This window comes from Castor canadensis, chromosome 11 (assembly GCF_047511655.1).
Source record: "Castor canadensis chromosome 11, mCasCan1.hap1v2, whole genome shotgun sequence".
NCBI lineage: Eukaryota > Metazoa > Chordata > Mammalia > Rodentia > Castoridae > Castor > Castor canadensis.
In genome coordinates, this window is record NC_133396.1 from 34,167,191 (window position 1) to 34,195,122 (window position 27,932).

General features: G+C 38.4%; 2 protein-coding genes across 8 annotated transcripts in view; one reads left to right on the forward strand and one right to left on the reverse strand.

Moving 5' to 3' along the window:
* Ppm1e (protein phosphatase, Mg2+/Mn2+ dependent 1E) overlaps positions 1-14,025 on the forward strand; it is a 128,228-nt gene extending 114,203 nt beyond the window's left edge. Inside the window, exons 5-7 of the mRNA XM_074046209.1 lie at positions 2,773-2,916; positions 3,150-3,243; positions 8,903-14,025. Coding sequence (XP_073902310.1) covers positions 2,773-2,916; positions 3,150-3,243; positions 8,903-9,954 — 1,290 coding nt within the window. The 3' untranslated portion in view covers positions 9,955-14,025. The remainder of the gene's footprint in view (positions 1-2,772; positions 2,917-3,149; positions 3,244-8,902) is intronic.
* The window catches only part of Trim37 (tripartite motif containing 37), a 204,267-nt gene that overhangs the window by 70,430 nt on the left and 105,905 nt on the right, over positions 1-27,932 (reverse strand). For 4 of the 7 annotated variants that reach the window (XM_074046205.1, XM_074046204.1, XM_074046206.1 and 1 more), the window contains exons 23-24: positions 27,579-27,689; positions 25,414-25,492 (exon numbers count right to left, since the gene is read on the reverse strand). In XM_074046205.1, coding sequence (XP_073902306.1) covers positions 25,414-25,492; positions 27,579-27,689 — 190 coding nt within the window. Of the gene's footprint in view, positions 1-83; positions 11,815-13,365; positions 25,493-25,551; positions 25,781-27,578; positions 27,690-27,932 lie in introns of those variants that run through there. The other 3 variants (XM_074046202.1, XM_074046208.1, XM_074046201.1) reach the window with 3 other exon arrangements.

The window sequence follows — 27,932 nt, forward strand, 5'->3', positions numbered from 1 at the left end:
TGGCAACCCTCCTACCTGTACCTCCTAAGTACCTGGGAAAACTGCTGTAAGCCATCACTTCTGGCCCAAACTTATGTGGCAGATGATTTTATTTTGGCGGGGGTGGGGGAGGCTTTACTGGGGTTTGAAATCAGGGCCTCATGCTTGGTAGATAGGAACTCTACCACTTGAACCATTCCACCAGCCCTTTTTAGGGTTGGGTGTTTTTTGAGATAGGGTCTCATGTACTATTTCCCCAGGTCAGTTTTAATCCCTGATCCTCCTGATCTCTGCCTCCTGAGTAGCTAGGATTATAGGTGTAAGCCACCAGCATCTGGCTTGGCACTTAAGTTTTATCTTTTATTCTCCATTGCCTGTCAGTTTCATACCAGGACCAATTTCTCTAAGTACTCTTGCTAACAAGATCTGGATATGGTGAACAATGATTTTAAAAAAGAAACAGAAACTGGGATTACTTCCATACATTTGGTTCTAAATGGGTAGGAAATATTTTGCTGTGTATCTCAAGAGAAAATTTTATTGGAGAGGGTAAGCCCTTAGATGATCCTTGAACTGATTTTTTCTTAACAGGAAGAAAAGCCAGAGCTCACGTCCTATATTGCTAAGGCTAATCAGACCTAAGGTTTTTCTCCTAATGAAATTCAGGGGCTCTATATTAAGATTTAAAAGTTAAAAAAACTTAATTTAATCTAATTATAATTCTGGACACTGGCACATAATTAACTGTATTACTCTATGTTGGATTTTTAACTGGGGGCCAATAGAAATAATTTTTTAAATTACAGAATTAGATACAGAAAATAACACTCCTGCTACACAGCTTAAACATTAACTTAAAAATTGACTCGGAGCTGGCCAAGTGGCTCAAGTGGTAGAGTACTTACCTAGTAAGTATGAGGCCCTGAGTTCAAGCCCCCAGTACCCCCAAGAAAAAAAAAATTACACATACTAAAAATTGACTTGGAGCAATCAGGGTAATCATTTAGTCTATTTCTTTAATGTCCCAGTTATGTTACAGCGGCTGGAGGCGTGGCTCAAGTTGTACAGCACTTGCCTAGCAAGCACAAGGCCCTAAGAAAAATATAAAGCTATGCTACAAAGCAATAGTAGATCTTGGAATTAATGGAAGGCTAATTCAGAACTAGTTATTAAGCAAGAGAAGTACTCTGTATCTTTACCCCCAACCCCCAAATTTGGATTAATATGAAAATCAAATAACAGTAACCACTAGAGTGCACACATAGAGATGGGGGTGGAAAATAAAATACAACTCTGATTTCTGACCTTCCCAGTCTCTTGTATGCCAGCATTGTGACTGAGGACAGACCTGGCTCCATAGGTGATCTGTAATCTGTAATCACCAACAAGAAACAGAATCACATTGTCTTTTTCATCCTTAGTCTATTCCTTTCCCCCTCTCCTCAAAATTATTTTTTTCTTGACACATTTACCTTATTTTTTTTCCCCAATGGTCATAAGTCTCTCAGTTCTGCTAATAGCTCTCTTTAATAATTTAGGTTTGTCTCAGTAGTTACTTTTCTCCTTCTTGTGCTTCCGTGCGCTGTTAACTGCTGGGAAAAAAGTAGCTATTCTTGTTGTGAAGCAGCCGTGCCTCCTGTTCTCTCCAGGGCATATGCACTAAAGTATCTTTATCATGTGTTCCAGAGGGTTGAGTTTTTGAACATTCTGTGCGGGAATACATTTTATCAGTGGGTGAGGATTTATAATAAACTTTCCCTATATAGGAAAAGGGAGAAGTTTTTCTCATTGGATATAAGAAGCCCTTTACCACCCCTGATGCATTGGTTCTAATTTAGGTCAGGTCCTTAGTAACAGAAAGTCATGCTTATTTGCTGATGACTTATGTCAAATGGAGATGTCATTTTAGTATAGTAGGATCAAAAGCTTTAAATACAGTCTTAGCTACTGCTGTGAAATTCCAGGTTGTTAGTTCTTTATTATGCCAGTTTTCCAAAAGCAAAGTTTCTTAAAACTGCTGTAGGGAAGGTATAAAAAAAAAAAAAAGATATAAGTATCTTAGTACTTTAGGGAATGCATGCTGTCTCTTGGCTCCTTATCTTAGTATCTGGAAATTAGGAGCATTTTTGTGTGTAACAAGCAAACACCTTATTTATTACTTTGTACAGCTAGGTTACCTCACTGGTAATGAAACTGACAAGAATATGGACGTCTTTATTCTAAAAAAGGGATTTATATAGTGAATTTAGCACTGGACTGGGAGGAAAAAAGAATTTCAGTTGTTTTGTGTATTAATGTTACCTGCCTTGAACAAGTCACAATCCACCTGTTTTGTTATTGTTGTTTTGTTTTTTTCAGTACTCAGGGCCTACACTTTGAGCCACTCCACCAGCCGTTTTCTGTGAAGGGTTTTTTTAAGATATGGTCTTAAGAACTATTATGCCTGGGTTGGCTTCAAACCACAATCTTCCTGATCTCTGCCTCCTGAGTAGCTAGAATTACAGTTATGAGTCACCAGTGCCCATCAAGCCACCAGTTTTTAAAATCTAGTATTTAAAATGAAATTAAACAATCATCCCTATCTTGCATAGCACAGATCAGGTGGATTGTGTTTATGTGTAAACCAAAGTACATACCTGCTTTGAAAAACATGACTTGCTATATTTTTGTGAAATTGCATTATTAATAGCCTATCTCCCCAAATGAAAAGTTTTTATTAATAAATTGCTTGTCAATGAGAATTTGTTGTCTACTTATTTTCATTGACTGTAGTCTTATTTAAACTCTTTTCAGAGCTTAAGATGTGGGACCACAGGAGTGGTGACTTTTATCAGAGGCAACATGCTACATGTGGCTTGGGTGGGCGATTCCCAGGTTATGCTTGTGAGAAAGGGCCAAGCTGTTGAACTAATGAAACCACACAAACCAGACAGAGAGGTATGTATGGTTTGTTCTATTTAGAGCACATGGCAGTTTCCTAGCTCTTACTTAGGACTCATTTAACTATTATAATTATTGCCATTAATCTCAGCAACTCTGCCCACCTCCCAAAAGAGAAATACAGAGAACTTTTATGGAAGCCAAAGGATATTATATCTGTTGTTACTATTATAGTAGATAAATAAATCCTGAATCAGTTATTTGCTTCTTTTTATTGCAATGCTATTTAGGATGAAAAGCAGCGAATTGAGGCCCTTGGAGGTTGTGTAGTCTGGTTTGGTGCCTGGAGAGTAAATGGAAGTCTATCAGTCTCCAGAGCTATAGGTAGGAAAAACATTAATTTTGTTTCTCTGTTGTCTTAAATTTGATATGAGGGAGCCTGAGATGATCATTTATATATCAGAATGCTTGTTGTTGTTTAAAATAACAATTAGATGCCTTTTAAAAATTATTTGATTAAATTATACCTCTGTTTTTACGCTTAAATTCCATTACACAAGGGAACTACATCAAGAAATGTAGAATTTACTATTTTCTAGCCTTTAGTTTAATAGAAGCCTTTAACTGTTAATGTACAAATCTGCTTAAAAGCAGTGATCCTCATTTCATTCCATTTTGGATATTTAGCTTAAAACCAGTATTTTTTTGGAAGGCTTTCCCCATATTTTACTCATATTTATTTAATTTATACCTTCACATTTTCCAATGAATTTTAAAATGACATAAATAATAGAATTCATACAAAAATATTCTGTACTTTTTATATGAAAATTATTTCCCAAATATGGAATATAGTAATTTGTCAGATAATCCTGGGTTTCTTTTTATTTGCTGTGCTGGGGCTTGAACTCTGGGCCTTGCACATGCTAGGCAAGGGCTCTACAATTGAGCCACATACTCAGCCCTAACCTGGTTTTTAAAGATCAGGGTGTGATGGCAACCACCTATAATCCCAGCTACTTGGGAGGCGAGGCAGGAGGCTCTCAAGTTCAAGAGTAGTCTGCCTCAAAATCAAAGTTAAAAACATAAAGGGCTGGTGTATAGCTCAAGTGGTAGAATACTTGCCTAGGATGGGCACCTGGATTCAATCCCCAGAAACACCCCCGCCCCCCCAGAAAAGATGAAAGTCAGTGGAACTGCAATAGCTGACTGGACAAGATGCAGGTGTAAGTGCAAAGAATCAAGCTGTTTCCCTCTTTGTCTTACTTTGGGCCCTGGGTTAATTATTTTAGGCTTTATGGTTTAGCTTCACTTCCCTGTTTTTAAAACCAGTATGTCAATATGGTTACATGGGTGATATATACATACATGCATATATATTCTGCAATCCTTAATCTCTGCCTCTCTCAAGTAATGAAGTTAACTGAACATCAGGTTAGCATGGGAAGAGTATACATCTAATTACCAAATTTAGTTTATCATTACCAAAAAAATTCTAGGAGAGTAAAAAAATCTGAAAGGACTGGTTTAATTTCACCTTCCCTCTCTTTGGGAAGGTGCTGGCAAGCTGTGAAGTGGCCCAAATATGAGCAGAAGAGTGAATGAGAAAAAGAGTCTACAAATACCTCTTGAAAAATCTCAGTTAGTTTTACTTTACAATGAGGGAGTTATTATGAACTCTGGAACAAGACCAAAAAGAAAATTTCTAAAGTACACTCCTATATAGAATTATTTTTGACAACTCTAAAGACCTTGTGATCTTACCTGTCTTTGTCAGAAACTGAGGAGGTTATCTTTGATGCTTGCTATGAACCCACTTACTGGAGGATAGCCTTTTCTTGATTCTAAAAGTAGAACACAAGGTGAAACTAAAGCAGGGGAAGAATGTCCTTGACTAAGTGACAGTGTAAGAGAGAGTAAAGTAAACATCACACAAGAAGTGACTTTAGAGTTCAGTATGGAGGATTGTGTTTAGGAAATCCCAGGTATAGAGGAGTAAAAATATTTGAAAGGGCATGGAGTATTTTAGAAATAGCAAGTACAGGAAGCTACAGCAGAGGATAGTAGTGAAAGGAGATTAGAAGTGTGAAGGGCTTTATATTTAACACTAAGTAGCCTAGATTTTACCAGGTGACTAAGCAGAGGGGCTATATCATCAGTTTTGTATTTATAAAGGTATTTTGTAGTTACAATATAAAAGACATACTAGAGTAGGAAAGGCCTAGATGAAAGATCTTTCAGGAGGCTGACAGTACAGTTTGTTATAAAGATGAGGACAGCCTAAAAGGGATAAGGAGGATGTAAATTGATAAAACAGAATGACAGGCTGTAGGGAAGAGGAAAGCTAACTTCCAGATTTCTGACTTATGACTGGGAAGATGATAAGCATTTATAATAAAGAAGCAGCGGTTTTGGGGGTGGGAAGGGCAGATAATGAGTTCAGTTTGGATGTATTTTATATTCGAGGTACTGCTGGGATATCTTGGAAGAAAATTTGTACAGTTGGAAATACAGATCTGGAGCTTAGCTGAGAGTTCTAGGTTGGAGATAGAGATGTGGTAACTTATTTTATAATGATATTAGCAAACTGAAATGTTAATGTAAGTAGTTGACTATAGACATGGATGACACTGCCCAGGAAATACATGTTATATGAAGATGCCAGGATGTTATGTTAAATAACATAATGTTTAACTCTCTGGGTTTATATCTTGGCTCTGCCACAGTATAGGCTGTGGTCCTTTTAAATTTTACTTCTGTTTGTTCCTTTGTGAAGTTAGAATAGTAACAGCACCTAGTTCAAAAATACATTTTTGTATTCAGTGGTGTAGCACATGCATCATACTTACAACCAGGCCTGGCACATTCTTAACAGCACAGCAGCGAATAAAGAAAAATCGAGAAGGGATCAGAGAGACAGAAGAGGGGTATTACAGATGCTAAAGAAAGGAGGCTCTGAGCAGTGAGTAATCGACAAAGTCAAGTGGAAAGTCATGGAGGGTTGGAGGCATGGGTCAAGCCTTAGAGAGCCTGTCTAGCAAGCATGAACACCTGGGTTCAAACCCCAGACCCAAAAAATAAATAAGTTTGGAGGCATGGCTCAAGTGGTAGAGTTCCTGCTTTGAAAGCATGAAACCCTGAGTTCAAACCCCGGTTCCACCAATAAATTTTTAAAAAATAAGTATTTTTCAGGCTGTTAGAGTGACGCCAATTACACCAATAAATTAAATAAAAAATATTTTAGGGATGGTACAGTGCCTGACTAGCAAGCATTAAGTCCATACTTCAAACCCCAGTGTCACACAAAAAAAGTAAAAGATCACAGAATGTTAAAAATAGGAAATAATTCATGATATTTGAGAGAAATGTTTTAAATTCGTAGGTGTAAAAGACTGCTAATCAAGTTACAGAAAACAATCAGGTGAGAAAAAGCAGGCAGTAACAAAAAGAAACAAGTGTAGCTTAGTTTACTGGGTGGTTTGATGGTGAAAGGGAAAGAGGAATACTGTGGTAGTTTGAAAAAAATTTGATTTGGCAAACAATTGCTTTTGTTAAGTTTTTATTTTTAGGATCTACCAAAATCTAGTAGCTTAATTTGATTAGGGAGATGAGGAATGTGAAGAAGATTTGGAAAGCTCGTGAACAAAATAGGGGACAAGAAAGCAGGGTTCCACTCAGAAAATAAGTGATATGTAAAGCTTTGAAAATGAAAAGCTTTTCCCATTAGCCCTTCAGATTTATGAGCCAACATTGACAGAGGCATGGCATGTTTCCTAGCATATGGAGAAAGGAGGTTAAAGACAAAAGGATGCTGCCATTTCTACCATGAAACAGATATTCAGGCCCTCCTACCAAATTTGGGGGTGAAATGTCATGAATTTGACACCCAACAGTAGAGCAGGTGAAAAGCCAGAATTTTGGCAGCATTTTCTCTGTGCAAATCTTTGTATGTTCTGCAACTAACAGTTGCAGTAGTCTTTTAATTGTAGCACTAAAACAAGACTTTTGCAGAGCAGTATGACTCAGATCACATTTATTTTTAGAGGTGGAATTCAGAAAATGATGATGATGGTAATTCATTCAGGTAGAGTACAGAAAATGAAGCGGATTGGTAGAAAATACTGAATACTGTGTTTGGACATTTTAATTAGCTCCAACAGTCTACTGGGAGGCATTATAGTAAAGAAGTGAAGTTGGTGAAATCAAAATCATGCCTGAGGAAGATGGTTTTGACTAGTATAATAATGAATGGAAATCAGGCATCAGTGGCTACCACCTATAATCCTAGCTACTTGGGGAGGCTGAGATCTGGAGGATTGCTGTTTGGGGCCAGCCTGGGCAAATAGTCTGTGAGACCCCCATCTCAAAAATAACCAGAGCAAAATGAATCTGATTTGAAACTCAAGTGGTAGAGCAAATGCTTTGCAAGCATGAAGCCCTGATTTCAAACCTCCATGCCACCAAAAAAATGAATAAAATAATGTAGAAGATCATAGGTATGCATAGAATGAGAATAGAAGCAGCGAAACTGAGCATTTGTAGGGTCTAAAAACCCTCTCATCTCACTTACAGATATACTACCCCTGTAAATTATTCTGGCATCCAGTCATACAACAGGCTGCCCTAACTGGTTACAGTAGAGTTATACACAGGGTTCCTTTGAAATTTCTGAACCCATTTGAGGGTTAAGTAGGGATGTGACATGTTGGAAAGAATGTATTTCTTTGGCAAGAGAGAACCTGTAATAGCAGAAACAGTAACTTGTCTTCATTTTAATATAAAGGAAAGGACAATAATGAGTTGTATAGGTAACAAATGTAAGAGCTAGGATTTTTGGAACTAGGCAGTCTTGACACCAGAACTGGTGTCCACAGCCATTAAGTTACATGGCATTATTTTATGTGTAGCTTAGTGGTTAAGGACACCAGCTAGGCTCTCTCCAAGTACCTAAAGGAAAACAATGAATGTAAACACATGGATCTGGTAGTGTTCTAGATCTGAAGGTTCCAAGGGCATTGTAAATGATAAATTATCTCAGCAGTGATACAAACCTAGCTTAGTGGCAATGTCTCCAGTCTCTCTCTTAACACATTGCTCCCTAACAGTTGCCTCTGTGTCTTTGCTTAAGCTGTTCCTTTAAGCAAGGAACTTTCTCTGCTTGCTGATAGATTATTCTTCAAGGCCTAGCTCAAATGTCATTCTGTGAGTAAATGAACTCAGCAAGAAAAGAAACAAAGGCCTAGGAGGGCCTTGGGGGTTCTCACAATAGTTCAGGGTGTGTGTGTGTGAATATTTCAGACAGGTGGAAAATCAGAGACATATGAAGAAAGCAAGAGCACAGTAACTTCTGAAGACAAGAGACAAATGGTTGCATATTTTGTTTGTTCTCCAGAAGTTAAAGCAGCATTAAAAAGTAGAAATCCCAGTGGACTAGGAGTCAAGAAAACTGCATGCTAGCTCTCTTTGGATAAGCATGCATTTTCTCGATTTGAGGGAGTCACACTTGATTTTTAAAATCCCTTGTAACTCAAGCCTTCCTCTGTGCTTGCAGCACGAAGCCATTTATTGATTTCTAAATAAGGATAGAACAAAAATGATTTGATGAGGATGGTCGTAACTTTGTTTTTATTTTTTTCCAATGTGGACTTGTTCTCAAGTTGCAATTAAAAATCAAACCTAACAACCAGTAAGAGAAAGCTCTACTGAATCAAAGTTTTCCTATGTAGGACTGTATTTTTCAGTTCAGAAACACATTTAGACTTGACATTATTTGTTTTCATAGTCAGCAAAGCCTAAACCATAGCCAGACACACAAGGCTCAGAGTATTAATTAGGTAAGAAATTAAGTCTTGTGACTGGCAATTGTTTAACTGGGATTAAGTCATAAACAGCATCTAACACAGAATTCAAGTGCTTTATCTAAAATTATTTTATAATTCTTTCCATTAAATTACAATCAATCATGTCATTGGCCATAAACACTCTAAGTATGCAGGTAAACCAAAGTCTGCCTTCTGATGTCCCTACTTTCTAATTCCCACAGGAGATGCTGAACATAAGCCATATATCTGTGGGGATGCAGATTCTGCCTCTACTGTTTTGGATGGGACTGAAGACTACCTCATTCTGGCCTGTGATGGCTTCTATGATACCGTGAACCCTGATGAGGCAGTGAAAGTTGTGTCTGACCACTTGAAAGAGAATAATGGAGACAGCAGCATGGTTGCCCACAAATTAGTGGCATCAGCTCGTGATGCTGGGTCAAGTGATAACATCACTGTTATTGTGGTATTCCTGAGGGACATGAACAAAGCTGTAAATGTTAGTGAGGAATCAGATTGGACAGAGAACTCTTTTCAAGGAGGGCAAGAAGATGGTGGGGATGATAAGGAGAATCATGGAGAATGCAAACGCCCTTGGCCTCAGCATCAGTGCTCAGCCCCAGCCGATTTAGGCTACGATGGGCGTGTGGATTCATTTACTGATAGAACTAGCCTGAGCCCAGGGTCTCAAATCAACGTGCTGGAAGACCCAGGCTACCTAGATCTCACACAAATAGAAGCAAGGAAACCTCACAGAGCCCAGTTTTTGCTACCAGTTGAGATGTTTGGTCCTGGTGTACCAAAGAAAGCAAATCTTATTAATGAGGTAATAATGGAGGAAAGATCATTTCAATCATCACTGTCTGAACAGAGTGGTGCAGGAGAGCTTCTGGCTACTTTTAATTTGGGTTCAACAGTGCAGCAGATACACAGAATGGAGAGCTTGTCTCCTCTCTCTTCTGGGTTAGAAAATGAACAGTTTAAATTCCTGGGAAAAAGAGTTTCTAAACTGTATCATTTACACCACCACTACTCCAAGAGGCAGCAAGGGCTCAGGTTTAATCCAAAATTCTATCCATTTCTATCTGTTCGAGAGCCTTCCCACAAAATAGGCATTAGTCTGTCCTCACTTACTCGAAGTGGGAAGAGAAACAGGATATTAAGAAGTTCTGTACCATGGAGGGAAAATAGCTGGTACAGTGAAAATACAACAAAGGCGAGAAAGAATAATGATACTCCATATCCAGATATTCCCTGGAGCTATAAAATATAATACTTTTTCTTTAAAGTAGGCTAGCTAGCTCCCCCTCAATTAAAATCACCACTAGCAGAGTAGAAATAAGGTAGACATTTCTAAAGCACATGTGCTTCATTATGAATCCATGGATGCTGAATTCTTAAGTGTAAATAGATCTCTAGGAAACTCAAAATATAGTGTTTTCAATCTAAAAAAAGTATTGGCAGATTCACTAGCAAAATTATACAACTGGTCCCTGTGATGTGTCTCTACACCTACATACAACCCTCTTTCCACCATCCCTTCACGTCACTAGTAGAAGTTATTTCAGTCAGGATATATAGAGTTGATATTGTAACTCAGTTGAAACCCGGTCTGCTGTGCCTAATCTGTCTATGGGAAACTTAATGCAGAATTAAATTTAATTGGGAACTGTCCCTCAAGATCCTGGGGACTTTGAAGGATCTTTCCCCACCCTTTGTTTAGGCAGGTAAAAGACTAAAGCCATGAAGGTTTTAACTGGTAATGATGAAAGTAGAAAACTAATGTAAAAGTATCATAGTCTCAGACTTGTGAGGAGTCAAAAAATTACTGATTTTTTCCCGTATAACATAAAAAACTTAACTATAAACATTTTTTGAATTAAAAGTATTTCCTAGGGCTATAGTTATTTGGGAGTTTCATAACCTGTTATGGTGCTTTTGGTGGAATTTTTGTTATCTATAATTTTAGACGAACCACTGTCAGCTGGTTTTAATCTGTGATGCTAATGTGTTTTTCACTGTACCTTCATCTCAAGAATAAAACTGGTTGACTAGAGATGATGACGGGTACAAATACACAAGGATCAAAATGCCATTTAAAAAGAACGTAACATTTGTTTTCTACTTTTTTTTTAAAGTTTAGACAGCAAAGGCATATACTACTCTAACATAAAAAGTGGTTTTAAAGGACAAAAGTCTTAGTTTTAGCTTATCTAAAATTGATTTCCATAAGGGAATGCAGTAATTGGTATGAAGGAGGATGAGAATACTGCCTAAGGTGAACCCAGAGGTCAAGTACAAAGGAGAATGCAGATTACTAAGAGCCAGGTCTTTTTAGTCCCAATTGGAAGACCAGCCACAGTCCTCCTCCATGTGACCTCAGACTGCAGAGATGGATTACCTGCTTCTCATTTCAATGTTTTAGTTATACTTGAAATTTAAAAAATATTTGTTTTCTGCAGTTTTAAGCCAGAGGCATATCTTCAGTTAGCAAATAAACTATCAGTTTCATTCAGTAAAGCAGCCTCTGATTCTCTGAGAATCATGAATGTTTCCATGTCCCCTCCACATCCTCCCCCCAGTCACTCCTGGGCCAGCCATGTTAATATTCAGGAATAGCCCGCTGGAGATGTCAGTCACTCATGCTTGGAGGCACTGGCTGCTCTTGCTGAGAAATGCCCATTGCCTAATCATGTTTTTACATGCTAATACAATTTATGTTCTCTAGACCCATGAAAGACGACTAAAATCCCCACATTTTAAAGACATAGATGGGTAATTCATAGCCTATTATGGATACCAGGACAGCTGTATCAAGTAACTTTAAAAAAAAAGCCTCACTTTAGCAATGATCTGATTGGTAATCTACAGATTTTATTTTTTTAAAATTTGAATGTAAGAGATTTTCAGTATTTATTTTCTCTTGACTTTGAAGTCATTTATTCTTTCCTCAAGTCTTGTGACACATGGTTGAAAGGAATGAGTAAGCATGGCTCCAACTATATAGTATTAGAATTTTTCATCATTCTGACGTTCTGCCCCATATATGGACCTCACTCATATTTGCCATTTTCTGAAGCCTAGGTCTTGTTGACAACCCATCAGATGCAGTGTCAGTTTCAAATCAAATTATCTAAGGAAACAAGAAAACAGGCAGCAGAATATTGGTATACATTGTAGCCCAAAATGCTTAAGTAAAAAAAATATATATTTCTTAAATTTTCTGTGGTTGTCTTATCAGTAACGTTTTTGATCAGAATAACGGTGAAAGGAAAGAAGTTACAAGTAATAGGTTTTTTTCAGTGGGGAATAAATGGGTGGATGAAGTTTGGACAAACACAGACCCATTTTTAAAGGCCTGGATTTTGTGGGTCTGACAACATAGCAGTGTTAACTCCATTTCTCTTACTATTAGCTCTCTAGAAAATAGAGAAAAGTAGTTCTAGTGTCGTCAAGGTGATAAACCAATATTGTAAAAAGTAACAACTATTCATTTGTTCACACATGCATATTTATAGGGTAGTTAGGTACCATTTGTAAGGTAAGTCCTTTAAAATTCTATGATACATATTAAAGTAGTGGCTATTGGTCTGATATATGCTGCTCTTGGTTCTATAAGCTAGATAAAAAGCAGTGCTTTGTGAAATGCAGTGTTATATCCTAATGCCACTGGTAATAGAAAGTAGTTCCCTTCACTTCAAATCCTGTGCCCTTATTTGCTGCTTGCTAACGTAAGCAATAAGTTACCCTCTAACTACTGGTATCTACACATTTCTGTAACTTCTATTTAATGATGGTGTATCTGGTGACTGTAAAAATAGTAGACAGATATAAAAGTATATAATATATTAACTGTAAATGCTGAGGTATAGTATGTGAACTATGTGTTTTATATTTTTAATCATTGTGTAATTTAGTGGTGGTGAAAGTTCTACACTCAATCGAGTGGCAGTATCCAGTATCCCTTTTTTCAATTTAACATGGTCTGCATCAATTTGTTTGCCTGCTACCTAAACAAGTTTTGTTAGAATAGGAAATAGTAAAACAAATATAACCAAGAATGTGTAGTATTGGATAGGGAAACCAACTGACATTACTCCTTGTACATTCACTGTGAGTTTCAAAGGGAGTCAATCCTTAATTTAAAGGTTTCCTTTTTCACTTTCAAGATGTGTATTTTTGAGGGGTATCTGAATTTAGACAACATTACAGTACCAAATAATGGGGTTATTAAGTCCCATGTAGGTCTGTACTACAGAGTTCAGGTAGGAACACATGTATATACCCTTTCTTTACCTAGAAGTGCCATCCATTGTCCTTGAAGTAACACAATTAAAGTTCCAGTTCCAGTTGCATTAAATTTAAGTAGGAGGCTCCTTGAAAGTTTTCACCTTTTCCAAGGACAATGTCAACAATGTCAGTGTCAACACCTGAGGATGATCCTGACCACACTTACAGTGGTATCAACACTGCATTTTCATGACAACCACACTCCATTGTTAGAACACTGTGCCAGCAGGACATGCAGACATCCAATGGGCAGATGAAAATGATGCATGAAATAATTCAGTATTTACAGATAAAACTGCTGTAGTTCAAGAACTTCCTTTCCCATCAGAGGCTTGCTGAGGTTTTGTAAGAAAATGATCTAAATTATTTTTAAACTTTATTTGTTCACTCAGCATTTTTACCTAAGCAAAGCTATAAAGGGAATACTACAGTTTTTTTTTTTTACACCTGGATTATAAATTAGCAAAAGAAAACATGTTTTTCACCTTTGAAACCATGTGATGTTTTAAAGACAAATACCCACTCTTGTGTTCTGACCTATGAAAAGATTAAATGTCATTTTCGAAACAAAATGGTACTTCCAGTATTAGAACACAACTATCTTCCAGACAAATGGTACTGTACTGAAAAAGTAATTGTTACTTCCTGTCACATTTTATCTATTTCAAAGATTACTTATTTGTACTAATTAGAAAATATGAAATAGGATAGGGAATTCCAGACTGACACAGCAGTTGCTTTTGAAAAAGAAATACTTTAATTAACTTTGATGTATTAGGTAATCCAAATGCATCACTGCAATCTCTCTAGGTGCTCCTTGGTGAAAGAGGCTTTCTCTTACTCATGGCGTTTCTTTGCAATGAATTCTCTATGGAGTGAAGTGAGTGAAGTGAGTCGTTTCTTACCAAGTAAATCTTACAAACCTGCTCTACTGATCACTTTTGAGTTGAGTTGTAATGTAGTGACCCTTCATCTTTTATTTATTAACTGTTTATTCAGGTAAGGAGTATGTTGAAATTTTGCCAATATCTTAATAAAACCCAGCAACTGAAAACCACTAGTCATTTGTCTTTTTCTTAAAGGAAGGCTGAATTCTTCAGTGATTAAATTTAGGCAGATTTCCTCAGAATTGGAAAAAAAAAATCTTAAGATGGTAGTTTTCTTAAGGCCTGAGCATTTTTCTTTTTAAAGAAAAATTGCTAAGTACTAATATAACCACTACTTCCCCCTAGAAGACCCAGAAGATAGCAGTTTCATTTTATACAAGTTCTCCCCACTGGTTTTAACTGGGGAAAGACAAAGGCAATAAGAGGAGTCAATATCCTAAAATAGAAAAGCTCAGTGGTGACTGCTCAAATCTCCCAATGAACGACTTCATTCTTAGAATTCTGCACCCAACCAGTCATTTCTCCCTTTCAATTCCTTTCCCCTTTAGTTCCAAAAGGAAAGAAATAATCAAGAGCGTTATCATTTAAAGTCTTTTCTGGGGAACTGCTGTCAAGAGAGTAATAGGAGACAGAAAGGACAATGTGAGGGACAGAAGTGAAGCCAGTTAAGCAAAAATACCTGCATCTAAAAGAGTGGACTTAAACTGAAAAACAAGTAAACCTAGTTAATATACTGCATTGTTATCTTCCCTTTTTCCTCACCATGAAGACTTTTTAATTTCACATAGTTAGAACAATCCTAATTCTACAAAATCATTCAGTCCTTAGCATGACTTTATATACAGAAAAAAAATCTGAAAGGATGATATATTTGAGGGTGTTTGCTAAAGCAGTAAATGAAAGGAACACTTTGGTTATTAACATTTTAAAAAATCCTAAAATCTGATATTACTTAATTTAAGAGGAACATTTCTTTCTGAAGCAGCTACTTGTGGCAAGATGTAAGTGAACCACTAGGTATATTAACATCACTTGAAACTAATTAGACACTTACCAAAGTTAACAAATAATCAGAAATGACTGTTTAGAGCTGGGATTGTAGCTTAGCAGTAGAGCACTTGCTAGCATTAGCATGTGTGAAACCCTGGGCTTGATTCCCAGCACCAGAAGACTGGATTATTTGAAAGGTTGCCACTTGCCTTTTTTGGGGTTGTGGGGAGGAGTGAAGTGGTGTTGGGGATGGAATCCAGGGCTCTGCATGAGCTAGCACCTTCTCTACCACTGGGCTACACCTCCAGCCCACCACCTGTTATCTTAACTGCAGTTAAGTAAAGAACATTTCTACTGAGCTTTAGGAAACCTACTTTTGCTTGGAGTTAAGTTTATGAAAGAACCTTTCTCATTTATACTTCAAACAAATTAGGTTCTTTTCTGAGACCCAAAACTGTTTAAGTATTACTCAGTAATAACAGTGGTCTGTTGAGTTTAGCATTCCTCTTATGCTTAATTGTAGAATGCCACCCCAGTCATGGAGCCTTCAGAGAAGATGTGCCCCGCTCTCGTGGTGCACAAAGAACACAGGTTCTGATTTTTCTGATCCTGCTTTAGAACAAGGGAAATAGGGTTGGAGGTGTGGTTCAAGTGCACCTATCTAGCAAGCCCCAAGTTCAAAACCCAACGTACCCCCAGACACACACACACACACACACACACACACACACACACACAGTGAAAAACTATCAGGATGCTACACATTGAGGGAAATCACTTTCCAAATGAGTAACTGGTGTAAATTAAAGATGAAAAAGTCCCTGCATTTGTACTGAGCAGTATGGTAGCTTGAACATAAAGGGCAGGCAATGAAGCCCAGGAGAGTTGTTACAGACTCACTAGGTCACATGGAACCAAACAAGAAACAGGCCCACGGGGCAGTCTTTCCCAAATTCACATCAGGAGATACTAACTGCTTTGCAGGACTCGGGCCAGGATTCTGGCTGGCAGAGCTCTGCAGAGCAGTAATGGAAGGACTCCCATAAATGTGTCAACAAGAAAAAGTAATTTAGAAACAGAGCAGCCCATTCAATTTATATCACAAACTATAGAGTGGCTGATGTTACATTTGCTCTTAAGCTTCCATAGGCAGAATTTTAAAGTTTCTATAAATTCAGACTGTGAAGCCACACACTTAGTGGTTGGTGTGGGGGAACTAGAGGTAGAATGAGGGGAAATCTAAAAATATCATATAAAGACTAAAATGAATATGATAAAGAGGAAAATAACTTGGGAATTTTCTATTTTCCTGACTTTTATTTGGGACAGGTCCTATTATATTCCACAGTCTGGCTTTGACCTTGTGAATCCTCCTGCTTTAGCCTCTCAAGTAGCTGGGATTACAGGTATGAAACACTGTACCCAGCTCTAGTTTCAAAACTTTCTATAATTACCTTTATAATTTAAAAGTAAACAATTTGAGCAAAAATTTTTAAATGGCTGATTACTTTCTAAACTATGGTTTTAAAATTACATTATCGAGGTGGGTGTAGTGTCACATATCTATAATCCCAGCACTTAGGAGGAAGAGGCACCTCAAGATACAACAGACTTTGGAACTGATACTTTTTTTCTGCTGTTGCTAGAGGTCTAACCTAGGATCTAGTACATACTAGACAAGGATTCTACCAGTCCAGCCTAGCTACATAGTAAGAACCTGTCTCAAAAGAAAAAACAAAAACCCCAAATCCATAAATTGGTCTTTAATTCAGCAAACTGTAATTTACATATTAAAAAGCAGTACTTTCAACTTCTAGCTTGAGATGCAGAGCTAGAAGGAGAGCACTTCCATTCTTAACAATAAAAAAGAGCCAGTTACCAATTAGGACTTCTTTGAACCTTTTTTTTTGGTGGTACTGGGGTGGGCCTTACACTTGCTAGACTCGCTCTACACTTGAAGCCCTCTGCCAGCCCCTTTTTGAACCCATTAGAAAGCTGAGGTTGAAGACTAATGGGTGTCCTGGAGTTGGGAGAGGGTCAATTCCTAAGGGGGACAGGAGACACCACCACTAGTTCACCTGGAGTAGGAAGCTGTACGCAGACGTTGGAAGAGTAACTATAGTGGTGAATGGTGAAGGCAGGAAATGGGCTGGCAGTCCTGGGCCTATGGAAATTGGAGGAGTCCACACTTTCATGCAGGCTTCTTGTTTACAGACTCCACCAGGTACTCCCAGAAAGACTGGACAGAACCCTAAGAGAGATGTCAGCTATGATGCAGACGCAAGAGGGGTGTACAGCAGCCTTGTGGGATGGCCCAGAAATTCCCGAGAGCATTTCTCATCCTCTATAGAACAGAAATGTTCTATGAAGGGGTGGAGGTGGGGGAAAGGCCACAAATACTGCTATCCTTAGGGAACAGTGACTAGTCACTGCAGCTGAGGAAGGGGTGAGTAAAGTAAGAAGTCTCACCTCCTTCCACCTAAGACAGTGCTGAACACTGCAGCTTCGTTCAGGAATGCCAGCCTCAGTCACGGTTTAAATAACAGGATACTTCTGGGAGGATAACAGAGCAAGAAAATAATAGAGAATGGCTGTGGTGCAACTCTGGCAGAGCGCTTGCCCGACATGTGTGAGGTCCTAGGTTTAATCCCCAGCACTTCAAAACAAAACAAAAAAACCCAGTCTCTCTCCAAGGCATAGCACAAAGAGAAGCTACAGGCTCAGGGTCAAAGAAGACACTGTTCTGGCAATCCAATGCCAATCAGTAATATGTCTTACTATAGGAACTTAAGAAATCACTGAGGTTAATGATAGCAAGAGCAAGCCTTGAACCAAGCACAGTTCCTAATTAAATTAATTCAATCTCTGTAATAAAGGTCTTAGCAGCAGAAAAAAAAACCCCTCATTTTCAGGTACAAGTACCTGTTCCCGTATCTACTGTTCTACTTGAGATGTATCACTTTTAACAAAATATACAGAGGCATATGAAAAAGCAAAAAAACCATACTCTGAAGAGATCAAGCAGTCATCAGAACCAGACTCAGGTATAATAGATTTTGGAACTGAGTTTTCTTCTGCTGTTGCTAGGGATTGAACCCAGCAATATGTCTAGTATGTCTAGAACACATTAGACAAGGACTCTGCCAGCAAGCCACACTAATCAGTAGAATCTACAGTATTGAGGGGGAAGACCAGGAAACTTGAAGATGAGTAAACAGAAAATATGGAATGAAATACCATAGAACACAGGAGCTGAGCATGGTGGTTCATGCCTATAATCTCAGCACTCCAGAGGTAGAGGCAAGAGGATTGTGAGTTCGAGGCCAGTCTGGGCTACACAGCAAGATCTTTCTAAGAAAAGAAAGCTTCCTCCCCCTACCCAAAGAAAGTGAAGGAAAGACAAAAATCAAACCCACACAGGACAAGCTGTGAGAACATTAGTAACACATACATAATTGGAATCCTAGAAGAGACAGATAATGGGGCAGAAGAAGTACTTGAAGAAATAATGGCTGAGAGTTTTTACCAAACTACAGACCCAAGAGGACCAGAGAACACCAAGAAAGCTAAATACTAAAAATCACCACACCTAAGAAAAAGAAACTTCCTCCCACATGGTTACACTGGTAAATTCCCAATTAAAGAAAAAATAAGCTGGGTGCCAGTGGCTCATGCCCGAAATCCTAGCTAATCAGGAGGTGGTGATCAGGAAGATCGTGATCATAAGCCAGCCTGGGCAAATAGTTCATGAGACCCTATCTCAAAAACATCTTCAGAAAAATGGCTGGGGGAGTGACTCAAGGTGAAAGCCCTTAGTTCAAGCCCCAGTACTGCAAAATAAATAAATAAATAAATAAATAAATAAATAAAATAATACCAACTGTACACATTCTTTTCCAGAAGAAAGCAAACTCATAAGATCAGCATTACTCTATGGATACCAAATCAGATGAAGACAGAATATGCAAATTACAGATTCATGAATACAGATGCAAATATCAGCAAAACAAATGCCACCATATAGCTGTTAGAATGACTAAAAACAACCACAAACAACTCCAAGTGTTTGTGGAGTACAACTGGCACTCTAATATGTTGTTTAAGGAAATGCAAAATGGTAGGGCCTGTTGTGGAGGTTACCGGTTTCTTACAAAACTAAAAGTGTACTTACATGACTTGGTACAGTGAGTTCTGACACCAACTGTCTGGAGTTAGACCAAACTTCACAGGTTTAGTGTAAAGTCTTCCACAAGACTGCCTGCATTTCAGACACCAGCTTCAACCTCAGGGTTCCCCAGGTCACCCTAACTTTTGAACAATTGGCTACAAGTTTGGGGGTTCCCATTTCACATATGATAATTTGCTAGCATAATGTGCAGAACTCAGGAAAGCACTTTACTTATGATTAGTTTTATTATATAAAAGGATACAAATTTGAACCACCCAAAGGGAGAGACACCTAGAGCAAGGTCTCTGAGAGTCCCAAATGTGGAAGTTCCATATCCTCGGCCATGTTACCCTCCTCCTAGCACAATGACACAGAAGGACAGAATGCTCCCTTATCAGAGCGCCCTCAAGCTTCAGGGGCCAGAGTTTTTCATGGAATTTTATCAAATGGCCAATATCACATGGCTGAGAGGCTTATTCTTCATCACATGGTTGGCCATTGTGGTGTGGCCAGCCCAGAGTGAATCATCAGTACACAGTAACAGAGCTGAATATAAATATTTCCTATCACTTGGGAAATTCCAAGGAATTAGGGGCTACTTCCCAGGAAATAGGGACAAAAGCCAGCCCATTCTATGTTATACACTTGACAATCCGACTCATAGGCATATAATACTTCAGAGAATGAAAACTTATCCTGACTTAAACTCTGTATACACCTGGGGAGGTGGTGCATGTCCTTACTCCCAGAATTAGGGAGGTGGAGGCAGAAGATTGAGAGTTCAAGGGAGCCTGGGCTACATAGTAAGACGCTGTCTCAAAAAAAAAAAAAATCTGTACACAAATGTTTGCAAAGTTCATAAACATCCTAAACCAGAAAAAACCCAATATCCTTCACAGGATCAACGAATACGTGAATTACAACTTAGCAATAAAAAAAAAAATGAAGTACTGATTCACACAAGATGGATGAAGCCCAATTGCACTTCAGTGAATGAAAAGGGAAAACTTGAGGGCATGGCTCAAGTGGTAGAGAACTTAACTAAGAAGGATGAGGCCCTGAGTTCAGTCCCCAGTACCAAATGAACAACAAAAATGTATTGAACAGGAAAAACTAAAAGGACGAAGAACAAGTCAGAGCTAGCCAGGTCATTGGGGGGAGATGTTTATGTACAAGGGCCAGCACAAGGGGATTTTTAGGATGACTGAAATGCTCTGTGTAGTATTGTGGTGTTGGAAACATGACATTTGTCAAAACCCACACACTGTATGCCAAAAGACTGAATTTTAATGTATGTAAATTAAAAAATCAACCAGGATGTGTGTAGGAGGACAGAATGCAGACTGTGATGAATCTAACTGTATTACAAATGAATCACACAATCATGGTGAAGAGGACAAGAAAGAAAGGAACTAAGGTAGTTTTGAATCTAACTTCAAAAAGGTATTCTTTGATATGATGTTCAAAGGCCAAAGATGAAAAGACAGCACACTAGTTGGGCACAGTGGCATGTACCTATAGCCTGGGAGTTTGAGTCTAGCCTGGGAGTTTGAGTCTAGCCTGGGCAACATATAGAAACCTCATGCTGGGGGATGGGAGTGGGGAGGGGGAAAGAGAGAGAAAAACAAAACAAAAAATGACCAAGCTATACACAAGCAGTAATCTGGGTGAAAAGTATTTTCTCACAAGGGTATACAGGATAAAATTTCTGAAGCTACTTGGTTTGTGTGTTGAAGAAGTAAATCTACTGTAGCTAAGGAGAGCCAGGCTTTGCACTGTTAAGACATTATAAATAGGAGGGAGGGCTAGAATGAGCCCAGTGGGATTGGACTTATATTGAAGGTATCAATATAGACCCAGTTATTCTCTTAGGGGGAACAAAAAAAAAGCTTTCCACACACAGATCCAGAAATACATATGCATGTGTTACCTTACTGCTGCCTAAGCGCACACACGTTTCCTGTTCACTGACAGGGACTGGATGCAATGACACTCCAGTGACAAGCACAGCGGCATGTACATGGTTGCTTCAAAATACTACTTCCCAATGAAAGCAGCCATCATTCCTCAACAAATGGCTGATTCCATGCTGGGGCAGGGAAAATACAAGGTAAGCCGGGAGCATCCTTTGGCATCAGTTAAAAAAAAAAAAGTTTAGAAAACAAGTGAATGAAAATGGAGTATATCAAACCCAGACCCAACCTGAAAGAGTTTCCAATGGAACTAGCTGAGCTACAAAATAATAAAAGCACTGGATCATAATTCAAAGAATAAACTAAATATCTATTAGCCCACACTATAAGCTGAATAAAAAATAAATGGGGAAGGGACTTTTCCTCACAGAATTCTAATAAATAGAGAGGAGCTAGGATCATGGCTTAAGTGGTAGAGCCCCTGCCCACCAAGTGGCAAAACCCAAAACTGTGGGGAAAAAAAAAAAAAAAGAATTAGGGAACTATAAACTACTACCACTAAAACACTGCAGTAACAGCTGCAGACAACGGCTCACACCTGTAATCCTAGCTTCTCAGGAAGTAGAGATCAGGAATATCATGGTTCAAGGCCAACCTGAGCAAAAAGCTCACAAGACCTCATCTCAACTGATGTCTGGGCACAGTGGCATGTGCCTTTCAACCTAGCTACCACAGGAAGCATAAACAGGAGTATCGCAGTTCAGACTTGTCAGGGCATAAACTGAGACCCTATCTCAAAAACAAAGTCAAAAGGGCTGGCACCATGAGTCAAGCAGTAGAGCTCCAGCAAGCACAAAGTCCTGAGTTCAAACCCCAGTACTACCAAAAAAAAAAGCACAATACACTAATAATTGCCTTGGGCCAGATCCAAAAGTGGGTGCTAAAACAAGTGGGCAGGAGCTAGCAGAAGTTTATGCACAGTTTCAAAGTATTTGTACCAAGCATTTAGTACTAATGAAGGGAAAACCATAAATTTATATTAGGAAATCCTGGTAGACACTGCCTCAATCAAGGGCACTGAGAGCAATGATCTCTGCAGATGCCTACTAGATAAAGCACAACCTCAATTTAATTGAAGAAAGTAATAGAGGTCAGATGTGATGGTGCACATCTGTAATCCCTGCTATGCAGTAGACAGAGGTAGGAGGATTGAGGTCTAGGGCAGGTCTGGATAAAAGTGTTAGAATCTATCTGAAAAATTTAAAAAGCAAAAGGACTAGGGGCTGTCGCTAAAGTCGTTGAGTACGTGTGAAGCCCTGAGTTTAATCCTCAGTACTACCACAATCAGGAAAAGTAAATAAGCCATTACACTAACCTAACCAGAAGAGTATTATATTAACAAACTGTTCCTCTTCAAAAATACCAAGGTTATGAGGCTGGCAGAATGGCTCAAATGGTAGAGTGCCCGTCTACCAAGTGTGACACCATGAGTTTAAGCCCCAGTACTATAAAAAACAAATAAAACAAAAAAAACCCCACCAAGGTCATGAATGAAATACATGATCTCACAACAGAAAAGGTATGTTAGCAAAATAACTGGTAAAACCTGAACAAATTCTGTAGTTAACAATATTTTAACCAAGATTAATTTCTTCATTTTGATCATCGTTCTATGGTCATGAAAGCATTAACAAAAGGAAAAGCTGGGCAAAGGGTTTATCAGTACTCAGTTTTTCCAACTCTTGCAAACTTAAAATTATCTTGAAATAAAAAAAAAAGGGACAAAGTTTTTAGGTTTTTAATTATGAGATATGGGAACTTTGGGTTTGGATCAGTGTGATAAAAAGGCACTGTGTGGAACTTTTAGAGAATCACACAACTCCCCCCTAAACCTCAGGTTCTTCTGCAAAATGGGGACAGGACACAACTCATCCATCCTACCGAAGGACTCCATGACCCATGTGGCACCCCTATCCAGAAACGACTCATGAATGATACAGTGTTACTACTACTACATCTTCAGGACTAAGGAAAAACCCTATTAAGGAAAAAATTGTAGGAGTTAACCTGAGATAAAAATACTATACACTGAAGCAAGGTACATCAAAAAGAGTAATAGAAGCTATGTCCTTTAGCAAGAGGAAAAGAGGTTAAAAAAAGGTACTATTAGTGTGTACAAAGTGAAAGGCAGGACAAGCAGAGAGTAGGGCAAGTGATTCTTCTACCAAGCCCCTGCCGTCTCTCACTGCTGCTTATGATCTCGCATAGTCAAGGCATCAAGCAAGCGGGAAAACATCAAGTGTTCTTGGCATCACTAAAAAACTGGGTACATGCTGGGTGCTGGTGGCTTACGACTGTAACCCTAGCTACTTGGGAGGCTGAGATCGGGAGGATCATGGTTGGAGCCCAACCAGGGCAATAAACTGGCAAGATCTCACCTTGACCAATAGTTGGGCATGGTGGAACACTTCTGTCATTCCACCCAGAGTGGGAAGCATAAAATAGAGGACTGTAGTCCAGGCTGACCTGAGCAAAAAGCAAGACCCATGTCCAAAATAACCACAGCAAAAACAAAGGGCTGGAGGAATGGCTCAAGCAGTATAGCACTTGCCTAGCACCCATGAAGCCTGCATTTTAAAACCCGGTACCACCAAACAAAAAAACAAAACAAAAATTGGGTATAGCTGGGAATGTAGCTCATGGGTAGAGAACTTGCCTAGCATGTACAAGGCCCTGGGCTCAATATCCAGCAAGCTCCCCCACCACCACCACAAAAAAAAAAATCCCAAACCTAAAAAATCCTGCACATAGACTTGGTATGTAAGATGGCTAAGAACTAAGGTAATAATTCTACTTTGCAGGCCAGGTGCCAGCAGCTTACACATATAATCCCAGCTACTCTGGAGGCAGAGACCAGAAAGACTGCAGTTTGAAGCCAGCCCAGAAAAGAGAGAGACCCAATCTCAAAAAAAAAAAACAAACACTTTGAAAAAGGGCTGGTGAAGTGGATCAACTGGTAAAGAGCACCTGCATAGCAACTATGAGGCCCCAAGTTCAAACCCTAGTACCTCCAAAAATTAAAAAAAAAAAAAAAAAAAAAGAATTCTATTTTCAAAGGCCTCTGTTACTGAAGCCACCATCTATGAAGCAATCTTTCGGTCTTGTAGGTTATAATTATGAAATGACTAGAACAGAAGCTGCCCATCATCCCTCTTCACAAAATGATCTTGTCTTACATTGCTAAACAGCCATAAGCAACAGGAATAGAAAATTGGGTTTCTGGTCCCATTTTTAATAAACCGCAGAGGCACATTTTCTCAAGTTAATTTTATTAACAAAAAGTGCAAACTATTTTGAAAAAAGTAAACTATGAGTCACAGCATTTACAAAGACATTAGACATGGAAAAGTGAACAATACTCATTAAGCAAACTATAAGCTGATAAGGTATCTCCTCCATGTACACAGTCACTCATGTGTTTTCAATAGTCTCTTGGCCAACTTTCAGTGTAATTTTCACACATGTATAGCAGCTCAAACACAAATGCAGGAGCACAATGGAAAGTCTGGCAATCATTTTGGGTTTGAGATAATTATGACCATGAAAGAAAACATTCTATTACAGTTTCACTTATGTAAGCTACTGTGCAATATGCATGAATCTCTAACTGTACTGATACTGAACCAATGGCCAACTGGTGAAAAGAAAGAAGAGTTTTAAAGTATTTGTTTCATTATAGTTGGACAGTAAGATGCAGAAAAAAACTAACATGACCTAACATGACCAGGAACAGAACCAATCCCATTAACTTAATTCATTTTAAATTAATTTGCAAAAGTCACACAACAGTGAGATTATGTGCCACTGAGCAGTGTGCCTGTGCTTGAAACAAGTGAAAAAAAAACCAAACTTAATCTGTCAACATACTCCAAAGAGGAGATGCAGGCTAGTGTTGCTTCAGCTGTTCACATAAAGTGTCTATAACACAGAATCTACTCCCAAGGAATTTTTTTTGCTCAAGAATCTACAGGCTCTCATGAAACTATAAACTGTGATTAAAACCCAAAATACAAAAAATGGCCATTTAAATACAACTGGGTATCTAGTCAAAAAGAGAAAAGCACCGATGAACAAGTTACTGAGTGATTGCACTGCCTGTAGGTATATTTTTTTTGGCACGAAACTGGCTTTCTGTTACAGGAGACAAATTGCCTTTTGTTAATGTATTAATTTGCTAAATTAATCGAGGACTACACTGTTATTTCATTACGTTAACTCTACACAGTTAATTTTTCCCCATGTACTGCTGTCTTAAATAGAATTGTGCTACTTTCTAACAGTTTCTGAATTACTATTTTAGGTAGAGATGATGAAAAATGAGATTAAATCTGATTATCTGACTGATGACGATTTTGAGCACCCACTACACCAAACTTCATGGTCAAGGTAGCTTGTAACTCAGTTTTCTTGGGTCTAGCAATTACCTTCCATGGTTTTCATCAGTACTGAAGTGCAGACTTTCAGAGTCTATTTGTTCACCATCAGGGAAATCTGAATGAGTATCTAAGAAAAAAATTAAAAGATAAAACTTTATAAAATTAAAAGCAGATAACATAACAAGATGTATATTCTTTTCCAAGGCATTAAATGAGCTTACCAAATATTTTATTTAAGTGATAAATATGTGCTGGGTTGTGAACAAAACTGTCTTCAGAGAAACTGATTTGATTCAGATGTAAGCAAACACAAAGGGAAGATAAAGGAGGAAAAACAAACTGTGTAACAGACACCCATAATGAGAAGATGAAAAACACTGCCTCACTTTGTCCTCCTGGGATACTGAGGGGACAGCTGAAGAAAGAAGCAAAAAGTAACGATGGTGACACTCTCAAGACTCAGACTCTGTAAACATAAAACATATTTCAAAGCCAATTAAACTGCACATGCAAACCAGTGCAAAACCCCACCAGCTCTCAAAATAATTCACCCAAAACCTGGATGTTTCACTTAGAAGCAATGGAAATAATAAAGGTACCTTAATACTTACAAATCATCAAATGCTTGGCTCTGCATTGTAAAAGATACTAGAACACTAGGGAATACTAAATTACAAAAGTTAACAATTAGCATAAGCCTGACAGTGCTGTCATTCCAGGAATGACAAATTGAATGCAGAGGAATACTCAGATTGAATATTAAGCTCTGTGGGCAATTTTATTTTATTTTGGCAGTACTGGGGTTTGAACTCAGGGCCTCACATTTGCTAGGCAAGCGATCTATCACTTGAGTCACTCCTCCAGCCCTTTTTGTGAAGGGTTTTATTGAGATGGGTTCTTGCAAACTATTTGCCCAAGTTGGCTTTGAATGGCGAACCTCCTTATCTCTGCCTCCTGAGTAACTAGGATTACATGCATGAGCCACCAGCGCCCGGCTCTTCTGGATGATTTTAAATGAGTAACTTTTTTAGCACATCCTTTCAATACTTAATTCATATTTTAGAAAACCACTTCACAGTGGAATGGTTATGGTATATCAATGACAGAATACTAGGTTGCCATAAAAATGATAAAAATGTTCATGAAAATTTAAATACAAATATATTTAAGTGAAAAAAGCAGAATACAAAAATGGCAAGATACAATCTCATTTAGGTGAATGCAAACAAAAAAAACATAAAACAAAACATTAACAGGTTTCTATGGGTGAGTTTTTTCCTTAAGAATTTTTTTTTGAGGGAGAAAGGAATAAAAATTCATTTCACAATTTGTATGCTTTACTAAGAAATTAAAAAGTTATTTTTAAAAGTTATGGTAGGCTAGAATAAAATCCCTGAGAAGAAGGAAAAAGAAAAAAAACCAAACACTTGAACCTTCCCCAGAGTTTGGGAAACATTTTCTATAACAGGGGCACATAAGTGACTATTTAGGCACTGTAGGGCACAAATGGTCTCTGTTCAAAGGTCTTCTTCACTTCCCTGGTTTCTTAAAACTGTTTAGGGGGGAGAGGGGCTATCTTGGGGTTTGAACTCAGAACCTCATGTTTGCTAGGCAGGCGCTTTACTATTTGAACCACTCTACCAGCTCGTTTTGCTTTAGTTACTTTTTGAATATGGCTTCTTTACGCCCATGGTCAGCCTGGATCAAGATCTTTCTATTTATACCTCCCTCCTAGATGGGATCATAGGCACATGCCACTATGCCCAGCTTTATTGGCTGAGATGTATCTTACTAACTTTTTGCCAAGTTTGGCCTTGAGTCACCATCCTCTAGATCTCTGACTTCTAAGTAACTAGGATTTTAGGTGTATATCACTGTTCCTAGCCTGTTTATTATTTTTTTTAAAAAAATGCTTGATGATTCAAAGTCATTCTCAGGCCAGAGGCTGTACAAAAGCGGGCTGTGGTCCCTTTTTTGCACCCAGGATGTAGCAATCACAAGGTGTATAACAAAACCAAGCATTACCTACTAATTTTTTTCAGTACTCACCATACAGTTTACCAAAGAATGTTGTCTCAGAAATGATAGTAATTAAAAAAAAAAAAAGCAGAAGCAAAAGCAGTAGAGCAGAATAAGGAGAAGCAGCAGCAGAAGGAAAAGCAGCAGCAGCGATTGGCTTATTAATCTGTGTAAAATAACATCACGTGTTGCACCTTCATCTGGGGGCTGGGCCATGAAAGAGTCGGTAAATCCACCCATGTTGGTGTGCTCTTCCTGCTCCTCATTCTCGGTGTCACATTCGATGTCACTGTCGCTACTCATTCCTGGCAAGAAAGGAGGGGAGAACTTGTTTCTGATAAGAAACCACTGTACGTGAAAGGGAAAGGAAAGCACCTTCCCTATGAACCTGAGACTCCTTACACTGAATGCCGAAAAAACTCACAATGCAAACAAAAGAACAGTAGTCACACAAACTTCAACATGCTTCAGGTATTTTAGAGCAGTGGATTTATTTTTGTTCTTAAAATTGAGTACCATAATCCCTGAAAGTTACAATTTGAGACCAG